The sequence below is a fragment of the Monodelphis domestica genome, chromosome 1, assembly GCF_027887165.1.
Source record: "Monodelphis domestica isolate mMonDom1 chromosome 1, mMonDom1.pri, whole genome shotgun sequence".
NCBI lineage: Eukaryota > Metazoa > Chordata > Mammalia > Didelphimorphia > Didelphidae > Monodelphis > Monodelphis domestica.
The window spans coordinates 71,107,752-71,125,651 of record NC_077227.1 but is presented as its reverse complement, the minus strand read 5'-3'; the positions used below and the strand labels follow the sequence as shown (position 1 = coordinate 71,125,651).

Below are 17,900 nucleotides of genomic sequence, written 5' to 3'. Positions count from 1 at the left end.
ATTTTCATTCTTTGGATCCCTGCTTTATCACTGTGTTGATCAGAATTCTCAAATCTATCAAATTGGTTTTTCTCTATATTGCTGTTATCACTGTATAAATTGTTCTGGGCTTAGAATCAGGGAGATTCATCTTCATGAGTTCAAATCCAGCCTCAGATATTTGCTAGCTGTGTGATCCTGGGCAAGTCACTTCACCCTGTTTGCCTTCGTTTTCTCATCTGTAAAATAAGCTAGAGAAGGAAATGGCAAATCACTCCAGTATCTCAGTCAAGAAAACCCCAAATGGAGTCATGAAGAGTCAGGCATTACTGAAAACAACACAACATTGTAGGTAAGTGTCAGAATCAAAATTTGAACCCAAGTCCTTTTATTTAATGCCCAGTATTGTTACTCCACACCACAAGAAATGAAAGAGGACAAGACTATGCCAACAGTCATTAGGTTAGGATGGTAAATTAACACAAAGGAATAAATTCAGCATGTTTTAGGAAAATGAATTTGTCAGATACATTCCTTATGAAGATGAAGTTCACTCTGTCCCCTTGTTGGTTCTGTGACTTTTTATTTGTTTCAAGGTGCTCTTTTTAGGTTGGTTTGAGAGGATTCTCAAAGTGGTTTCAGTTTTCCATACTGCTACTCCGCCATCTTGACCTGTCAGCCCCTCTCTCTTAAACCTAAATACATGCCTTATGGAATAAAAAGTCTTAATCTTTTAGGAGCAAATGAAGTTTCTTTGAATAATAGAACTACAGGATTTTTTGGAATAGTAAAAACAAACAAGCAAGCAAAAATGACAGTCTCTCTAAGTCATTGGGAAATGTTCATGAATACATAGACAGCGAAGTGACAAGATAGATAGAGAGCTGAGTTTGGAATCAGGAAGACTGATCTTCCTAAGTTCCAATCTAATGTCATTTACTTGCTAGCTATGTGATCCTAAGTAATTCACTTAACCCTTTTTACCTCAGTTTCCTCATCTGTAAAATGAGAAAGAAATGGCAAACCATTCCAGTATCTTTGCCAAGAAAACCCTAAATGCGGTCATGAAGAGTCAGACACAACTAAAATGACTGAACACCAACAAAAGAGCACCTGCCAGTCATCTCTTAAAAATCACTCAGAAATATCCTTGTCTTCTAAAGAAAGTGCTATAAAAGTATTGAATTACCAATAACAGTAAGCTTTTAGGTCTCAGTGACAGTGTCATAAGTACGTCAGCAAATTCAAAAATGATTGCCATGGTCCAAAGTCTTTTCTACCAAACAGAAATTTGATTTTTGTGTGTCTATGTAACCCAGAGTGGATCTTGAGTTACGTTGATAAATTCAACAAAGTAATGTTTGCCAAGAATGTGATAGTCTTATAAATATTATAAATTAGATCAAATGAAAGTAAAGATGAAGAATTTCTCATTTACATTGAAAAAATTCCTAAAAGACTTGGAAATTCCCACTTTTTCCCAGAGTGCAAGAAAAGATACATAACTGAGGACTTCCCAGTATGGAAGCACCTTCAGCTGAAGAATGGGAAAGTATTTATTATATGTTTAATATGTGCAAATCATTATGTTAAAGGGAAGATGAAAATAACTAAGGAAGATAATCCCCGTTGAGAAAGATCACATATTCTAATAGGGAGACATAACTGCAGATCCAATTTAAAAAGCCTCATGGTTCTTAGGGCATGATAGAAAGACAGATAGTAATGTATCTCCTTTCATGTAGAAAAATAGCTAAATCCTGGGCTCAGTGAGAGTGAAAGGCTTTTCCCCAGTCACACAGCTGGTAAACATGAATTCTAATTTGAATACAAGTCTTCTTGACTCCAAGTTCACCATTATATCCACTGCCAATCTGGTCTCTGTGGAATAAAAGAAATAGATCACCAAGAAGCAAACGTGAGGTTTGGTATGCAAACATGATTTCATATGCAGAAAGTAATATTGATCTTTCAGAGCTAATATTACAAAGAAGGAAAGTTTTATCAAAAACCTCTTTAGACCATGATTTCTTATCTAGTCCTAATTCCCCCTATATGAAATCAGATGAGTTAAATAGAGCCACAAATAGGCTAATTCCCAAATAAAGAATCTGATACTTCAGAATTTTGTTTGGAGCCCCATGAAAAAGCCCAAGGATGGCAGATCCCTAGGCAATGCCATCCTTCCCTGCATAAGAAGAAAAAGGGAATTTCTCCTGTGATGAAATTTGAAGGACAAAAGACATCATTAGTATTAATGATTATTCATCTGGGGAAATAAGTGTGGCTGAGTCACTTGGGATGCTAGGTCTATAGCCTTACACTTAATAAATGCTTATTAATTTGAATTGGAAAAAAAATCATTCCCAGAAGATGCTGTGGTTACCAAAAGAAAGCTCGTAAGGGTCAATGTTAGTAAATGCCTTAGAATTAGGGTTATTACTAGTAGGGGTAGAAAGTGAGGAAATTAAGTCAAAGTTGGTAAAGATCATCCTTGGAAGACAGATTGTTTACTGTTGCTGAGCGAGTGACCACTAGAGGCCAAGCTAACAGATTCAGGTTCTTGGAGGGAAGAAATCTCAAGAAAGTCACCTATCTTGGATCGTAAAGAATGGAAAAGTCTCCAACCACTCAAGGAAGCTCCAACTCTATGAACTAACTTTCATTTCTCTTCAGTAAAATAAAATCAGAAGAGATGAACTCTAAGGCCCCTTTTTCCTCAAACATGAAACTGTGAGGGGATTTCAGTTCCATTCACAAAATCATCCATCAGTTTGGTGCTAGAGTTACCATTCCTGCCCTGACTTCCCCAGGAACTAGACTTCTTAGATGCTAAATATGAAAAAGAAACTGACTTTAGTGATCTTAAACTCTAGAATCTTACTCCAATGACCCTGGATTTCCATTCTGGGATATTAAGCTCTGATCATTAAGTTTTAGCCTTTATAAATTTTTCCTCTCCTGGAACCAGTCCTTCAATGCCATTTGGGGGTCATTGCTACATCATACTAATACCACCCTCACCAACACCCCCTTTTATATCTCTTCTTTATTTGTTATTGTTGTTGTTGCTCAGTCATTTCAGTCATGAGTGACTCTCCATGATTCCATTTGGGGTTTTCTTGGTAAAGATACCAAAATGGTTTGCATTTTCCTTCTCATTTCACAGTTGAAGAAACTGAGGCAAATAGATTAAACAACTTGCCCAGAATCACACAGTTAATATCTGAGACTGAATTTGAACTCAAGTCTTTTTTACTCCAGACCTGGCATGCTATCCACTGTGCCACCTAATTGCCTTCTTTACATGTTGCTTTAGAATGTAACCTTGTACATAGTGACCAACATGTTTGCTTGTATTTTGTATTGCTGGCTCTTAGCACAATGCCTGGCACACAGTAGAGATACACACTTAAAAAAAATTTTATCTATCTTCTTCCCTACACAAGCACAAATAGAGCTAGAAAGGCTGCTAAGGGGAAAGACCACTAAACTAGAGAAGGCTGGGGGCCTGCCTTTGTCTGCTTTTGTCACCAGTCCCAAAACAGTAAGCTATCCCCATCCACAGAAAAAGAAATATCAGGCTCCCTTGTTTATATATCCCCAAGGCACAAGTAAAGATTGTGTGAATATTCTATGGGTAGAGAGGAAGACTGAAAACTCTGAACATAGACTTAATTCTTGAATCTAGACTATCAGCTATAACCCTGGCCCCTAAATCCCCAGTGGAGGGTGTGGATCTGGAAACAACAAGGGTTGATTGAAACCTGGGTTAGGGAAGAGAGGCATGTTGTTAAATCTTAACTGACTGAAAAACTAAAATAACCAGAACATCCTAATTCCTAAGGAAGCTAGCTAACAACCCACATGGATAAAGGGGCAAAGGGCAATTTGTGTTGTTAACTTATCTGATCTTCCAAATGACCCACTAAGGTCAGCAAAGCATTGTCCCCATCCTGTAGATGAGAAAACCCAGAAACTCAGAAATGTTGAATGATTTACCCACATATACACAACTAGACAAAGGAGGAGTTGGAACAAACCTAAGTCTTCTGAGTCTAAAATCATCATTCTTTCCACTCCACCACCTATATATTGTTTGGCACTAATCAATATATTGCTGTCATTGTTTTAATGTAGTGTTGGGTAATTAGTAATATCACTTGATGGATTTCATATGGTACCCTTGATAGATTGCATATGGTACCCAAAACCTTCCCCATTAGACTGAAAACTCCTGGACAGAGACCAAATCTTTCCATTTCTCTTGAATCTCTCCACACTATAATGTTCTGCATATTGTAAGTGCTCAATAGATGTTTGTAAATTCACTAATTCAATTCCCTTCTGTCTGTAAGATCTGGTTTTGTTTCCATCCTTCATTGAGAAACTGGCAACATATGGTTTATGAAGGTGAATTCTGGTCACTTCACTCTAGATGGCAATCCCTTGATCAGTATCACAAAGGGGTCAAATCTGAGCTATCTCTGATCTCCCTTTCTTCTCTGGGGCACCATTCTAAATAGGAATATTTCCCAATAGCCACTACATTTGATCACCTGATTTATAGCTGTGGGTGTTTCAAACAGGAAAAATTATTTTGCAGTGAAGTCATTTCTGAGAAACACACCCAGTCTGGTGGAAGGGTGTGGCCCTGGAGAAAGTATAGAAAGGAGCTGCCTGTCCCAGACAGGAAGAGGGAAGAGCCCATTGCGGTCCTGTGTCCCAATAGTCTGGAGAAACTAAGCCTTCTGAGACAGATTTATAACTGGTAAGTTGGTCAAAGGAAATGGATAGGGGTGGGAAGTGGAGGGAATTGGGGTCCCTCTATGTATCCTACAGTTTTGCCATAATCCTAAAAGTACATAGCTACAATCTAGATAATGCTATTTTGTCATTTTCTTCACTTCTTCACTAGGTAAAGGGGTCACTGGACTAAAGACAATGGCTTGGTGGAAAGCTTGGGTAAGTCAATAAAATGTTGGTGTGAAAATGCCTTCAGTCCTACCTGATATAGAAAATAGGGTGAAGTTGGTTGTCACATGTGATCCCCGAGTCCCTGGCCTTGTCTATTTATCAAAAACTTTGTTTTTAAAATATTTTGAAAACTATATTTCAATATAATTGGTTTCCTTTGTAATTCTATATATTTTTGTTTTTATACATTAAAAAATATTCTGAGAATGGATCCACAGGCTTCCCCAGATTACCAAAGGGGTACAAAAAAGATTGAGAATCATTGGATTAAACTCAAAACTTTTTTTAAAATGTTTTTAATTGTTTTCCATGTAATAGAGGAAAAGTAAAATATTGTTTTAAAATTTAAAAAAAGAAGAAAATTCTTGGATTAAAAGAATCAATCTAACCAACTAGAAAAGGGATTGCTAATGAAAAGTGTCCTGATCCTCTGTTTCTTCCAGTAGTCAGCTCCGTCTTGATCTGTTAGACTATGGTAGGTTGAGCAAGACTTAAGCCCCAAAGATTATCCAGGCAAAAAAAATCTATGCTTCTTTTTTAAGAAAGGCTTACGGAGACCAAGAGGGTGCAAATGAAATAAAAAATGATTTTTGTATTGCATTTTATGGCTACAACACTCTGTGCTTAATGTTATCTCGTTAGGTGTGCCAACAGCACTGTAACTGTATAAGTATTTTTAGACCCTGGGCAAGTCACTAGACCTCACTGAGCCTCAGTTTCCTCAACTGTAAAATAAAGAAGTTGGACCTTTCAGGTGCCTTCTGACTCTAAGTCTACAATATCTTATTTGACAGATGAAGAAAATGAGCTCAAAAAGGCAGAGGGAAAATGGCTTGTGAGTCCAGAAAACTGGAACTGGGTCTTGGGTTTTTTTTTTCTGCTTGAAAGGCAGAAGAAGCTATGAGTAAAGAGTTAGCCTTGCAGGTGGGAATAGCTAGGTTCAAATTCCACCTCTGATTCATACTGGCTGTGACCCTGGGTAAATCAGTTAAGACCCTTAACCTCTTAATGTCCCCAAGGAAACTTTCCAAGACTAATTGGAATAGGAGGTATTGATCTGCTTTAGCAGAGGGTGTTTCCTCATCAGTGAAAGCACTTGTTCAGTTCAAAGACTAAATTATCCCTGGATACAGAGCTTTGCTGAGTACCGGAATGGGAGAAAGGATTTGTGTAGGTCAGAAGAAAGGCTTGTATAGAGCTAAAAGGAATCTTGGACATTACCTGACCCAATCCCCTTCATTGATTTCTTAAAAGACCTTTCCATTCTGTCTTAGAATCAAGACTAAGTATTGATTCTGAGGCAGAAGAATGATAAGGGCTAGGATATTGGGGGGTGACTTACCAGGGTGGCACAGATAAGAAGTGCCTGATGTCTGATTTGAACCCAGGACCTCCCATCTCCAACCCTGGCTCTCTGTCCACTGAGTCACCTAGCTGCCTCCCGCCCCCCTTCACTGATTTTGCAGATGAGAAAATTGTGGCTAAGAAAATATAAGTGACTTGCCCAAGGTACTAAGTGTGAGAGTCAAACCTTGAAACCAAGTTCTGTGCTCCAAAATTACTAAACTGTGCTCCCTCTGGGCATAGTCAGGACTTGAACTTCCTTCTTATTTAAAAAAACTTTCTCTCTCTCTCTCTCTCTCTCTCTCTCTCTCTCTCTCTCTCTCTCTCTCTCTCTCTCTCTCTCTCTCTCTCTCTCTCTCTCTCTCCCATCCTTTTTTTCCTTTTTCTTTATCCCTTCCATCCTGTCTCCTTCCTTCTCTCTCTCCTTTCTTCCCATCTTTCTTGTTCTGCCCACTGCAGCTTTATTTGGTGGTTTGGGGTTTTTTTCACTAGCTTCTATTCACTTAATGAGAGAATGCAAAGAGGCAGACAATCTCCTTTGTAATGTTATTAAAAACTTTGTTAATGTGTACACGTTTGGCTGACTCATATTTATTCTATAAAATGTTCCTGCTTGGATCGGCCTCTAAAACCCTGGGAAATTGCTAGTGCCTATGTCTGTTACTTAGTCTCTTTAAGCAGTTGCTTCACATTAAAAGGCAAAGTGGTTTTATGGAAAAATGAATGAGCACACTGGGGATGAAAGATTGGGTTTGGGTCTACTAAATCACACTTCTTTTTGTAAATTTCAGATTTCTTCCTCACTTCACTCCCAGCAGCAAAGTCTTTTTCATATCAATCTTGAAAATCTGTAAGAGAGCTTAATAAGTCGCCAGCCCTAGCCTTAGCCTCCAGACAAGTGAACGCCATCCAAGATGGAACCCCCCTGGCCAGACACCAAAGGAAGGCTTTGCAATGAATGGCCCTAGCCAACTAGAGAACAGAGCCATATTCTGAATGAGAGAGATAGAGGGAAACTCCATCCTAGCAGCCCTTTCCCAGAAAACATAGAGAGGATTGTAGACCAGCCTACATTCCTAAGGGCAAACGAAATAAGGAGTGGCAGGAATGCCTTTCTGAGGCAGAATTCTTGGGCAATCTTTGTGGCCAGGAGGGATAGAGAGAGAGGATGAGGGCACCAAACTGACTCTGTTCCCAGCGCTCTTCTCTCTGTAACAGACACCAAGCACACTGGCACACCTGAAGCATGCCAGAGAACCACACCTAGCATGCATGCCACACCAAAGAGCGCACAACCACCTTCCCATGCACACACAGCACACAGACACTCAATACTCAATATGCCATAAGCAAAGCACTTTCACACCTATGCACACCCTACCCCTACTCCACTGACTCATCTCCACCACACATACCTACTGGGTCCTAGTTGTTTGACCTCAAGTAAGTCGCCTCTATTATATCTGAGCTTCAGTTTCTAGCTGTAAAATGGAACTGAAAATACCCCCCCACCTACTGAGAAAAGTTCTTGTGAGGGTGGAAATGAGATAATACGTGAGAAAGTGCTCGAAAGCTATATACAAAAACAAAATAAAGTAGGGTTGTTTTCAAGAAAACAAAGTTTATTCCTAGATCTACTCCGGAACAAAATATAGAAGTAGGATCTTTCTCTGCCAAGATACTGCACATGATACAGGGTCTGTCTTGGTGAGACCTTGGCTCCCTTAGCCCAGTTTCCACAAGGATTCAATGTCCTGCCCCTTTGCAGCCCCCCCCTTTCAGTTGACCCTTGACAAAAAGATTTTTCCCCAATGGGAAAGTCAAAAAGCAATTTATTTCATCAAATATTTATTAAGCACCTACTAAATGCAAGACTGTTAGATGATGTAGTGGAAAGGGCTCAGGTCTGGAGTCAGGAGGACCTGAATTCAAATCCAGCCTCTGATACTTCCTAGCTGTATGACCCTGGGCAATTCACTTAACCCCATTTGCCTCAGTTTCCTCATCTGAAAATAAGCAGAAGAAGGAAATGGCAAACCACTTCCATGTTTTTGAAAAAAAACTAAATGGCATTACAAAGACTTAGACATAACTGAATAACAACAAAACTAAATGTAAGACTCTAGACTAGGTGCTAAACTAGAAAGAGAGAAGAATAAAACATGGACTCTCTCCTCAAGGTACTTAGAGCCTAGCAAGTTAGCCAAAGCACTTCAAGAAACTTCTATAATCAAAATATTATATTGTTTATGCCTTGCTGTGGCCTATGAGTGCTGCTAAGTTAAGAATGTTTCTGACCAGGCAGTTCCATGATGGTGTGTAATAGTGGTTAGGGAGCCAGCCTAAGAGTCAGGACAGACTTAGGTTCAAGTCCTGCCTCAGGTACATACTAGCTGTGTGACCCTGAACAAATTACTTAATTTTTATGGGCCCCCAGGCAATACTCTAAGAGTTTTTTGTTGTAGAACAGACATTAACCAGTTTTAGAAGAGAAAGTTCCTTGTGTCAGTGAAATTATTGGTCCTATCCAAAAAAAGAAGAAGAAGGAAATGCTTCATGTACAGGATGGCAATTGATATAAACTTTTAAGGAAGATTAAAACTTCAACAGAAGGAGATCTGTGTTGTGGAAGAGAGGGAGATTCCAAATATAGAGAAGAGAATGACAAGAGAAGAAGGAGTGGGAATGTGAGAGACAGATCTGTAGCACAGTGAGCTCAGTCTGGCTAGAAGTATGTAAACGAGGAATAGTGGGAGGTAAGGTAAGAAAGATAGGGGGCATCCAGATCATGAATAGCACTGAATGCCATTCTGAAGAACTCAATCTTTATTTTGTGGGCATTGGGGAGCCACTGCAAACATATCTAAAATGCATTTGTTACATTAAAATTCCCAGGTATCTTCCTCCCTCCCTCCCTTCCCCAAATTAGAGAAGGCATCATTTGACAACAAGAAATATGCATATAAAATACTATGTTTTTTTATTTCTGTTTATCAGTTCTTTCTCTGGAGGTGGCTACATACAAGTCATTTTTCAACCAATATTTCTGTTGTTGAATTAAATGTTCACTTGGCTGTGCTCATTCTATTCTTCAGAATTTCATGCAGCAAGTTTTCTAACAATGAAGTAACATGATCAGAGTTGTGCCCAAGAATGTTCCCTTTGGCAGTTAAGTGACTCATTGGATAGAGATTCATACCTGGAGATGAGAGATCCTGGGTTTATACACTTCCTAGCTGTATGATCCTGGACAGGTCATTTTAACCCCAGTTCCCTAACTCTTACTGCTCTTCTTCCATGGAACTGATACTTAGTTCTGGGCTGAAAAATTGTTTCACCTCATCTTTTGGTGGATTGTGCCAAAATTTGTTTTGAGGCATTATATCATAATTTTTTGGAGAATAATTCAGTAATGATTATCTGGGTCCTGTGGGCTTCCTTAGTATTGATTCTAAGACCAAAGGTAAGGTTTTAAAAAAAGAATATTCCCTGCCCCAGTCCCAGAAGGTTCTCTGCTATTTTCTCTGTTGTCACGAGGATATAATCTGTACTATTTTACTAGATGTCTGAGATAGGTAGAGTTTAGTAAAATGTACTAAACAACATCTAATGAACTCTGATGAATGTAGTGATGTCAAAAAGGTGAAATACAAACAAACATAAGCAATATTATTTGAGAAGCAGCCCCAAATTAAAATGTTAGAATTTAATACCCTCCTTAGAATATTAAGGAACTGGATCTGGATTCAGGATGATTTGAACCCAAATCCAGCTTCAGAGACCTACTGTATGACTCTGGTACCTCAGTTTCCTCATCTATAAAATGGAGGTGATAATAATAGGACTTACCTCCCAAAATGGTTTAATATTGGTAAAGTACTATACAGACTTTGAAATGCTATATACATATTAGCTATTATAATTTTAAGGATCTGGAAAAGAATTTGGTGTTAACTGAAAATGAATGGAGACCCTTAAATATTTTCCAAAAAAAAAAAATACTGCTAGAGATTATCTGGGAACCTTTTTTTTTCTTCTATTTTGGAACTTGGAGGAATGGCACTCCCTCTCCAAATGCAAAGAACTGAGATCATGCCCAACAAGTTATACCTTTATGTAGGCAGATTTTTCCATTCTCCTAGTACTTAGGCAATTTGCTTTCCTTGAATATCATTTCATAAACCCAGAAGGGCAATGAAATTTGGAGGGACCTATCTATTAGGACCATACATTCAACACACATTTACTAAGTCGCTAAGCTACATTGCCCACTACGTTAAGTGGCAGAAGAGCTACAAAGCTTAGTTGAGGTATGTATGGTGCCTGCTTTCTAGGAGCTTTCAGTCTAGTAGGAGGGATAAGACACAAACCAGAGAAACGTAACCTACTAAGTACATTAAAGACTTGCAGAACAAGAGAAATATAACAAACCTAGGGAGAAAGATGGGGATTAGGGGAATGAGAGTTTGAGAAGGAAAATGGCGGGGGAGGAATGAAAGGACAGCAACTGCCTCTACAAGCAGAAACTCGGGTTTTTTTGGCTTTCTGTCCCCAGCACCTAGCCATGATGTCTGTTGCTTAGCAAGTACTTAATCAATCCTTGTCGAACAGAGTAAAAAAGGCAGCATCTATCTGATTGTGAGAAAGGAAATTAATTCAAGTCTTTTTCCTGAAAGGAGCCTTGTGATGGCTCAGTCCTGTCTGACTCTTTATGATCCCAACTGGAGTTTCCTTGGCAGAGATACTGGAATGCATTTTGCATTTCCTTCTCCAGATCATTTTACAAATGAGGAAACTGAGGCAAACAGGGTTAAGCGATTTGACCAGAGTCACACAGCTAGTAAGTGTCCAAGGTCAGATTTGAACTCAGGAAGATGAATCTATCTAATGGGAAAGGAAGGGACTCAACTATCTCCAAGGAAGAGAAATAACTGTCATTTGTATAGCCCCTGTTTATTGACTACCCTTGAGTATGCTAAATACTAAACCAATTAGCTCAGAGATATCATTACTGATGGTGGGGTTGGGCTGGCTATAATCAAGATGATGAGTTCATGATTTTTTCCAGGTTGAGCAAGAAAGTATCTCCGTGAAAGGGATCCCTAACTTTAACCCTGAACCTGACGCTGAAACACTGTACAAGGCCATGAAAGGAATTGGTAAGCTGTCCATCTGGTCAGACCTCCTTTTGAAAAAAAATGTTTTAAAAATAATATTAAGTTTTTTCATTTGTTTTCAAAGAAATAACTATTATAACAGAGCATGGGATAGGAACTAGAGAACCAACCTTGGACAAAGAGCCAAGGAAGGCATGGATTTGACTACAGCCTCTATACCTGGTGGCTGGGTGATTCAGGCCAAGTTCCTTTGTCCCTCAGGCAAATGTCTAAGATTATAAATTGCTAGGACGTTGCAGATCTTCATTGTAAATGGGGTTTCTTTGGGGAGCTCAATACAATGATGAAATCACAGATTTTGACTAAATCAATATGAATTTCTATGGAAAGATTATAATATATATTATTTATAGATTATAATATGATAGTAATTCTATTATAATATAAACATATAAGTTTATATTAATATTTCCATTTGAAACCAACTTGATTTAATAATTCATATTGATTTCTATATATGCATATATAATATAAACATGTATATTTATATGTTCATACATGGACATGCATGTATACCCATGTGTGTTGTGTTCACACTGTGTGTGTGCATTCACCATGTATGTAACAGCCAGCAGTTTGGAGGTAGAAATAGTTAGATAAAGCCATCTCCTAAGGATTCCATGCAAAGAAACAGACATGTCCAGTTCACTCACAATGAGGTCCTTGAGTCAAGATCAGCTTGATTGATAATGCTAAATTCCAAGCAACTCATCTTACTTTCTGCCTATTACGAACATTTTACTCTTTGCTTTGGGGAAAGACCTGAAATTGTCTCAAATTTCTTTTTCATTTCCTCTGAGTAAGGTGAAGGGATTTGTCTGAGATGATTATAGATCTAGAGCTAAAAAGGACAGAGGGGGGAAACTGAGACCCTGAGAACTGAAGTGGCCCACACTTAGGTCTCAAGGGAGAGAGATTTCTTTCAGACTCCAAGTTGAGCTCTCTTTCTATGTGCCACCAAAAATAGTTATTTCAGAAACTAAGGCTGATGATAATAGGTAACACTTACATTGCCCTTTATAGCTAGCAAAATTCTTTTCTCATGACAACTTTTAGAGAGGCAGAAGAGTCACAGCATGGTACAATGGAAAGATCAATGGCCTGAGATTCAGGAGATATGGGTTCTAGTCCCCGCTCTACCATAAGCTAGCTAGCTCTGTGATTTGAGGAAGGTGCTTCCTTTTGGTTTCCTCATCTATAAAATATGATAAATAAAAATAAAATTCATTAAATGTAATATTAGTAAAATATTGTGGTCACCATTATAAAATTAACTCTCAAGTCAGGAGTCTGTTAGTAGCTCTAAACAATGTAATTTTAATTAAAATGGAGATACATGAAAAAGGGAAATGAAGGAAGGGGACAGAAATCTCACCTATCTAGAAAAATACCTAAACCAAAATCCCAAGCCCACCAAGACACTGAGACAAACAGGCAAACAGACAGACAGAGAGAAAGGGAGAGAAACAGAAAGGGAGAGACAGAGAGACAGAGAGATAGGGAGAGAGAGAGAGAGAGAGAGAGAGAGAGAGAGAGAGAGAGAGAGAGAGAGAGAGAGAGAGAGAGAGAGAGAGAGAGAGAGAGAGAGACCCCTACATACCCCTACATCCTGTTCCCTAGGCAAGCAAAATATGGGATGTGAAGTAGGACAAGCTTAGGGAGTGCCTTCTGTCACCACAAAAACAAAGAGGCTGGACTGAATGATCTTTAAATTACTTCCTACTTTTGAATCTAACAGGTGGTATAAATTTTATATTAAAATATAAATTCCTTGCTTTTTTCCTCACAGCTAGTAAGAGGGGGAGAGCCAAGCCTTAAATTCAAGTCTTCTCATTCTGAAACTAGTTTTCTCTCTAATAGAGCACCAATTTCTTATCGGCCCAGAGACCTTTTCTCATTGACTGATACAATTAGACTAATCTAGGATTGAAGAAGATCTTTAAAAATCAGCACTAACCTCTCCAAAATGATTTTTCAGTAGCATTGACTAGAGATATGGAAATAAATCATTCAATCGGTGAATCAATAAGCATCTATTACATACCTACTTTTGTTAAATACTGAGAATAATGCAAAGGCAAAAATTAAATAGCCTCTGATCTCAAGGAATTTATATCAGAAGAGACAACATGCATATCTATAAGTATAGAAAAAAATAGAAAAATAAGTGCAAGGTATCTTTAGGAAAGGGGGGACATCCTAGTAGGGAAACTTGTCCAGAAAGGCCTCACACAGGAGGTAGTATCTGAGCCGGGTTCTAAAGGTTTGCTCCTAAGATTGTCCAGTCCTTGGTGTCCTGCAGTTGAGAGTCAAAGGCTGTGCCTCTCAACCTCCCAAACTACTGGTCATCATAATTTGTTGAGAAGACTGCAAGGATATGGATGTTTGCAAACACTCAGGCAATATGGCATGAGTTATTCGACTGCTTGGCCTGGCATCAACACAAGAGGTTCTTCTTCTAAATATCTGTTGCTTCATTCTGTGGGCAGGAACCAATGAGCAGGCCATCATCGATGTCCTCACCAAGAGGAGCAATGCCCAGCGGCAACAGATCGCCAAAGCATTCAAGGCTCAGTATGGAAAGGTAAGGAAAGAGCAGCCCATGGCTGAGCAGTCACTGACCGGTAAATCTCCCTTCTCTTGCCAGAGCAAGAAGGCAATGCTGGGGCAGTATTTGATAGCCAGAAAGACCTGAATTCAAATAGTATTTTTTAAATGCTTGTTTTCTAACTTGGAATCAATTGATCCCAAGGCAGCAGAGAACTAAGGGTTAGACAATGGGGGTTAAGTGACTTGCCCAGGGTCACCCTGCTAAGAAGTGTCTGTAGTCAAATTTGAACCCAGGGCTTGTTGCCTAGAGTTAATAGTATGTGGGAGCTCTGACCAAGTAGAAGTAAACAATGGGAGGAAAAAAACATGTCACAATGGAAAGATTATTGGACTGAAGTCAGAGCATGTGGGTGTGAATTCTGGTTTGGCCACTTTCTGTGACTCTGGACAAGTCACAACCTCTCCAGGACTCATTTATAAGACAGGAATAATCCTAATAGTGTTATCAGCCCTGACCCCCCTGAATTCAGGAATACCTGAGTTCAAATATGGCCTTAGACACTACTTGTGTGACCCTAGGCAAGTCATTTAATCTCAGTCCAATTCAGTTTCCTAATCTATAAAATGGGGATTATAGCATCTGCTTCCCAGGATTGTTATGAGGATCAAATTAGGTAATATTTGCAAACCTTAAAGTGCTATGGAATTAATGTTATTGTTATTATTTACCTGGTCAAGCACTTGGTAGCACAGCTCTACATAAGAACAAGAGGAGCCAACTTCACAGCTGTGGGCACAACCTCCACTTTCTAGACTATTACATGGAAATAATAACTGCTTTACTAGCTCTGATCTTGAATTCAGGAAAACCTGAGTCCAGATACAACTTCAGACCCTTTTACGAGCTGTGTGACACTGGGTAGCTTACTTAATCCCTTTTTCTTATCTGTAAAATGGGGATAATAATATTGCCAAACCCCCAGGGTTGTTGGAAGAATCAAGTGAGATAATATGTGTAAAGCTCTTTGTAAATCTTAAAGCATTATAGAAATACTAGCTACTAGAACTGTTGTTATTATAATGTGAAGAGTGTTGCAAATCTTAAAGGGTTATATAAATACAAACTATCATTATGATTGGTGGAGAAATTAAGACAGAAATCTCAGAAAGAATGTTGCAATATCTGGATAATAGGAGCAATGAGGTGGCATAGTGGATATGGGGCCAGGAAGACCTAAGTTCAAATCCAGCCTCAGATACTTACTGGGTGTATGACCCTGGCCAAATCACTTAGCCCTATATGTCTCAGTTTCCTCATCTGTAAATGAACTGGAGAAAGAAATGGCAAATCACTCCTTTGACTTTAGCAAGAACACACAAAATAATCGAGGAGTCAGCATGACAACAACAGCAGTAACATATCTGGATAATGCACAGTCTCTTTTTATCTTAAGGAATGTTCTTAGAAAGTACATAGTCCTGGGCTCTGCTAATGGCCAAAGGTAGCCCCGTACCTTTCATATCTTTAATATAAGGCATAGAGGTCCTGCCTTAGAGATGGGTGGACCTGGATTCAAATCCCATCTCTAAGTAGGCTTGAAATGTAATCCTAGGAAAATTACTGAACCAATCAGTATCCCACTAAGTCGATAATTACAGATATGTTTCCTAGACCAAAAATTAGTGTATATGATGTCAGCCTATCTCAGACCTGAAGAAAATAGATGCTCAATTGGAAATCCACTTTCTCATTGTCTGTCTCAAAGGGAAGTTGCCCTTACTGGTGAACCTCAGAGCAGCAGGCAGTGTATGACGTTAGCCATTCCTATGACTGGCTATTTCACCAAATAGAAATAAGACTCTCCTTTCCCAGAGTATCCCAAGGGTCCTGTACAACTAATAATAACTCACATTAATATAGTTTTAAGTTTTGCAACCTTAATAGCTAGGTTGCTCAGTGGATAGAGCACCAAACCTGAAGACACAGAGATCCTGGGTTCAAATCCGACCCTGGATACTTCCTAGTTGTGTGACCCTGAGCAAATCACTTAACCCCAGTCACCTAGCCCTGGCCACTCTTCTGCCTTGGAACTAATACATAGTATTGATTCTATGACAAAGTAATGGTTTTTTCTAAGTTTTGCAAGGCACTTTTTATATGCTTTTCAATAATATTATATTTTTCTCCAAATATAAGGAAAAACATTTTTGACACTCTTATCTTAAATCTTGAATTCTAAATTCTCTCCCTTCCATTCACATCCCTAATATAGTAAGCAATCTGACATAGATTCTAAAGGTACAATCATTTCATATATGTTTGATCCTCACAATAATGTTGTTAGGTAGGTACTCTTATTGTTCCCATTTTACAAATGAAGAAACTGATACTAGGAAAAATTAATTGACTTGCCCATGGCCATTTAGCTAGTAAATATTTGAGACAAGACTCAAGAGCAGGTCTTCCTGACTCCAGATCTAGTCTATCCTTTGCTTGACCTGGCTATCTCTTTCTAAATATCTGCCCTCGAGTGAGTGTCCTGAGGAATATATTGCCTGTTGCAAAAAGTCCTGGTGGCCGGATTCTACTTCCCTCTACACGCATTCATCCCTCCTCCCCTCCTTGGTTCCCTCCCTACATTGCTATAGACTCAAGTTCCTTCTGGGGCAAGAACTATGGGGTGATCCAAGAATATCCACTGCTAATGGTCCCTAAGGGGAAAAGGTTGACTCACATTTGTTGGGTGAAAAAATAATACCAGAGGATAGGAGGTCATAGAAGCACTCAGAAGGACTGGAGAAGAGTCAAAAGCTGGTAAAACTTGAGTGCCACCACTAGCTAACAAAATCGGATATAAAATGGTGCTCCATCCCCTTCCACTTGACTAGTATTAGTGATCCCTATAAGTAGCTAGATGGTACAATGGATTGAGTGCCAGCTCTAGAGTTAGGAAGACCTGAGTTCAAATGTGACCTCAGATACTTATTAGCTGTGTGACCCTGGGCAAGTCACTTTACCCTATTTGCCTCAGTTTCCTCTTCTGTAAAATGAGCTGGAGAAGGAAATGGCAAACCACTTCAGTATCTTTGCCAAGAAAACCCCCAAAAGGAGTCACAAAGATTCAGACATGACTGAAATGACTGAACAACAAAAATAATCCCTATGGTTCAGTGTTCCCCCTGCTAGAACACTTGTGCTGAAGAGGCATCTGGGGAATATGGTTCTGAGAAGAAAGAAGAAAGGGGATGAGCTCACAAGGTCCTTATGGTTTCTTGTCTAAAAATTAGCAATGACAAGGAAATTTATGAGCCAAGTTTTCTCTTAGGCAGAGTCTTCTTGTTGAGTTGTTTTTCACTCATGTCTGACTCTTTATGACCCCATTTGGGATTTTCTTGGCAATTATACTGGACCAGTTTGCCATTTCCTCCTTCAATTCATTTTATAAATGAGGAAACTGAGGCAAACAGGGTAAAGTGACTTGTTGAGGGTCACGCAGCTACTAACTGTCTGAGATTGGAAAAGGAATCTTCCTGACTCCGGGTCCAGTGCTCTAACCACTGTACCACCTTCATGCCCCAGTAGCATCCTTTTACTCTACTTTTATCTTTTCACTAGGATCTGACTGAGACCTTGAAATCTGAACTGAGCGGCAAGTTTGAGAGACTCATCATTGCCCTCATGTACCCACCATACAAATATGAAGCTAAGGAATTACATGATGCCATGAAGGTAACTGAAGCAATGGGAAAGTGCTGACAAGTCCCAGCAGAAACACTGCCCATCCAGACATCGCCTTGGGCTTCAGCTCTCGACAAGGAAGAGGGTTTAACCTTCTGCCCATTTCATGGCAGGCAGTTAACAAATGTTTGCCA

General features: G+C 39.2%; 1 protein-coding gene across 1 annotated transcript in view; it reads left to right on the top strand.

Annotated features, from left to right (window-relative positions):
• The first annotated feature begins 4,625 nt into the window (after positions 1–4,625).
• The window catches only part of LOC100018685 (annexin A8), a 34,696-nt gene continuing 21,421 nt past the window's right edge, over positions 4,626–17,900 (top strand). Inside the window, exons 1-5 of the mRNA XM_001371763.5 lie at positions 4,626–4,750; positions 4,898–4,944; positions 11,369–11,459; positions 13,967–14,061; positions 17,644–17,757. Of these exons, the coding sequence (XP_001371800.2) occupies positions 4,924–4,944; positions 11,369–11,459; positions 13,967–14,061; positions 17,644–17,757 (321 nt within the window). The 5' untranslated portion in view covers positions 4,626–4,750; positions 4,898–4,923. The remainder of the gene's footprint in view (positions 4,751–4,897; positions 4,945–11,368; positions 11,460–13,966; positions 14,062–17,643; positions 17,758–17,900) is intronic.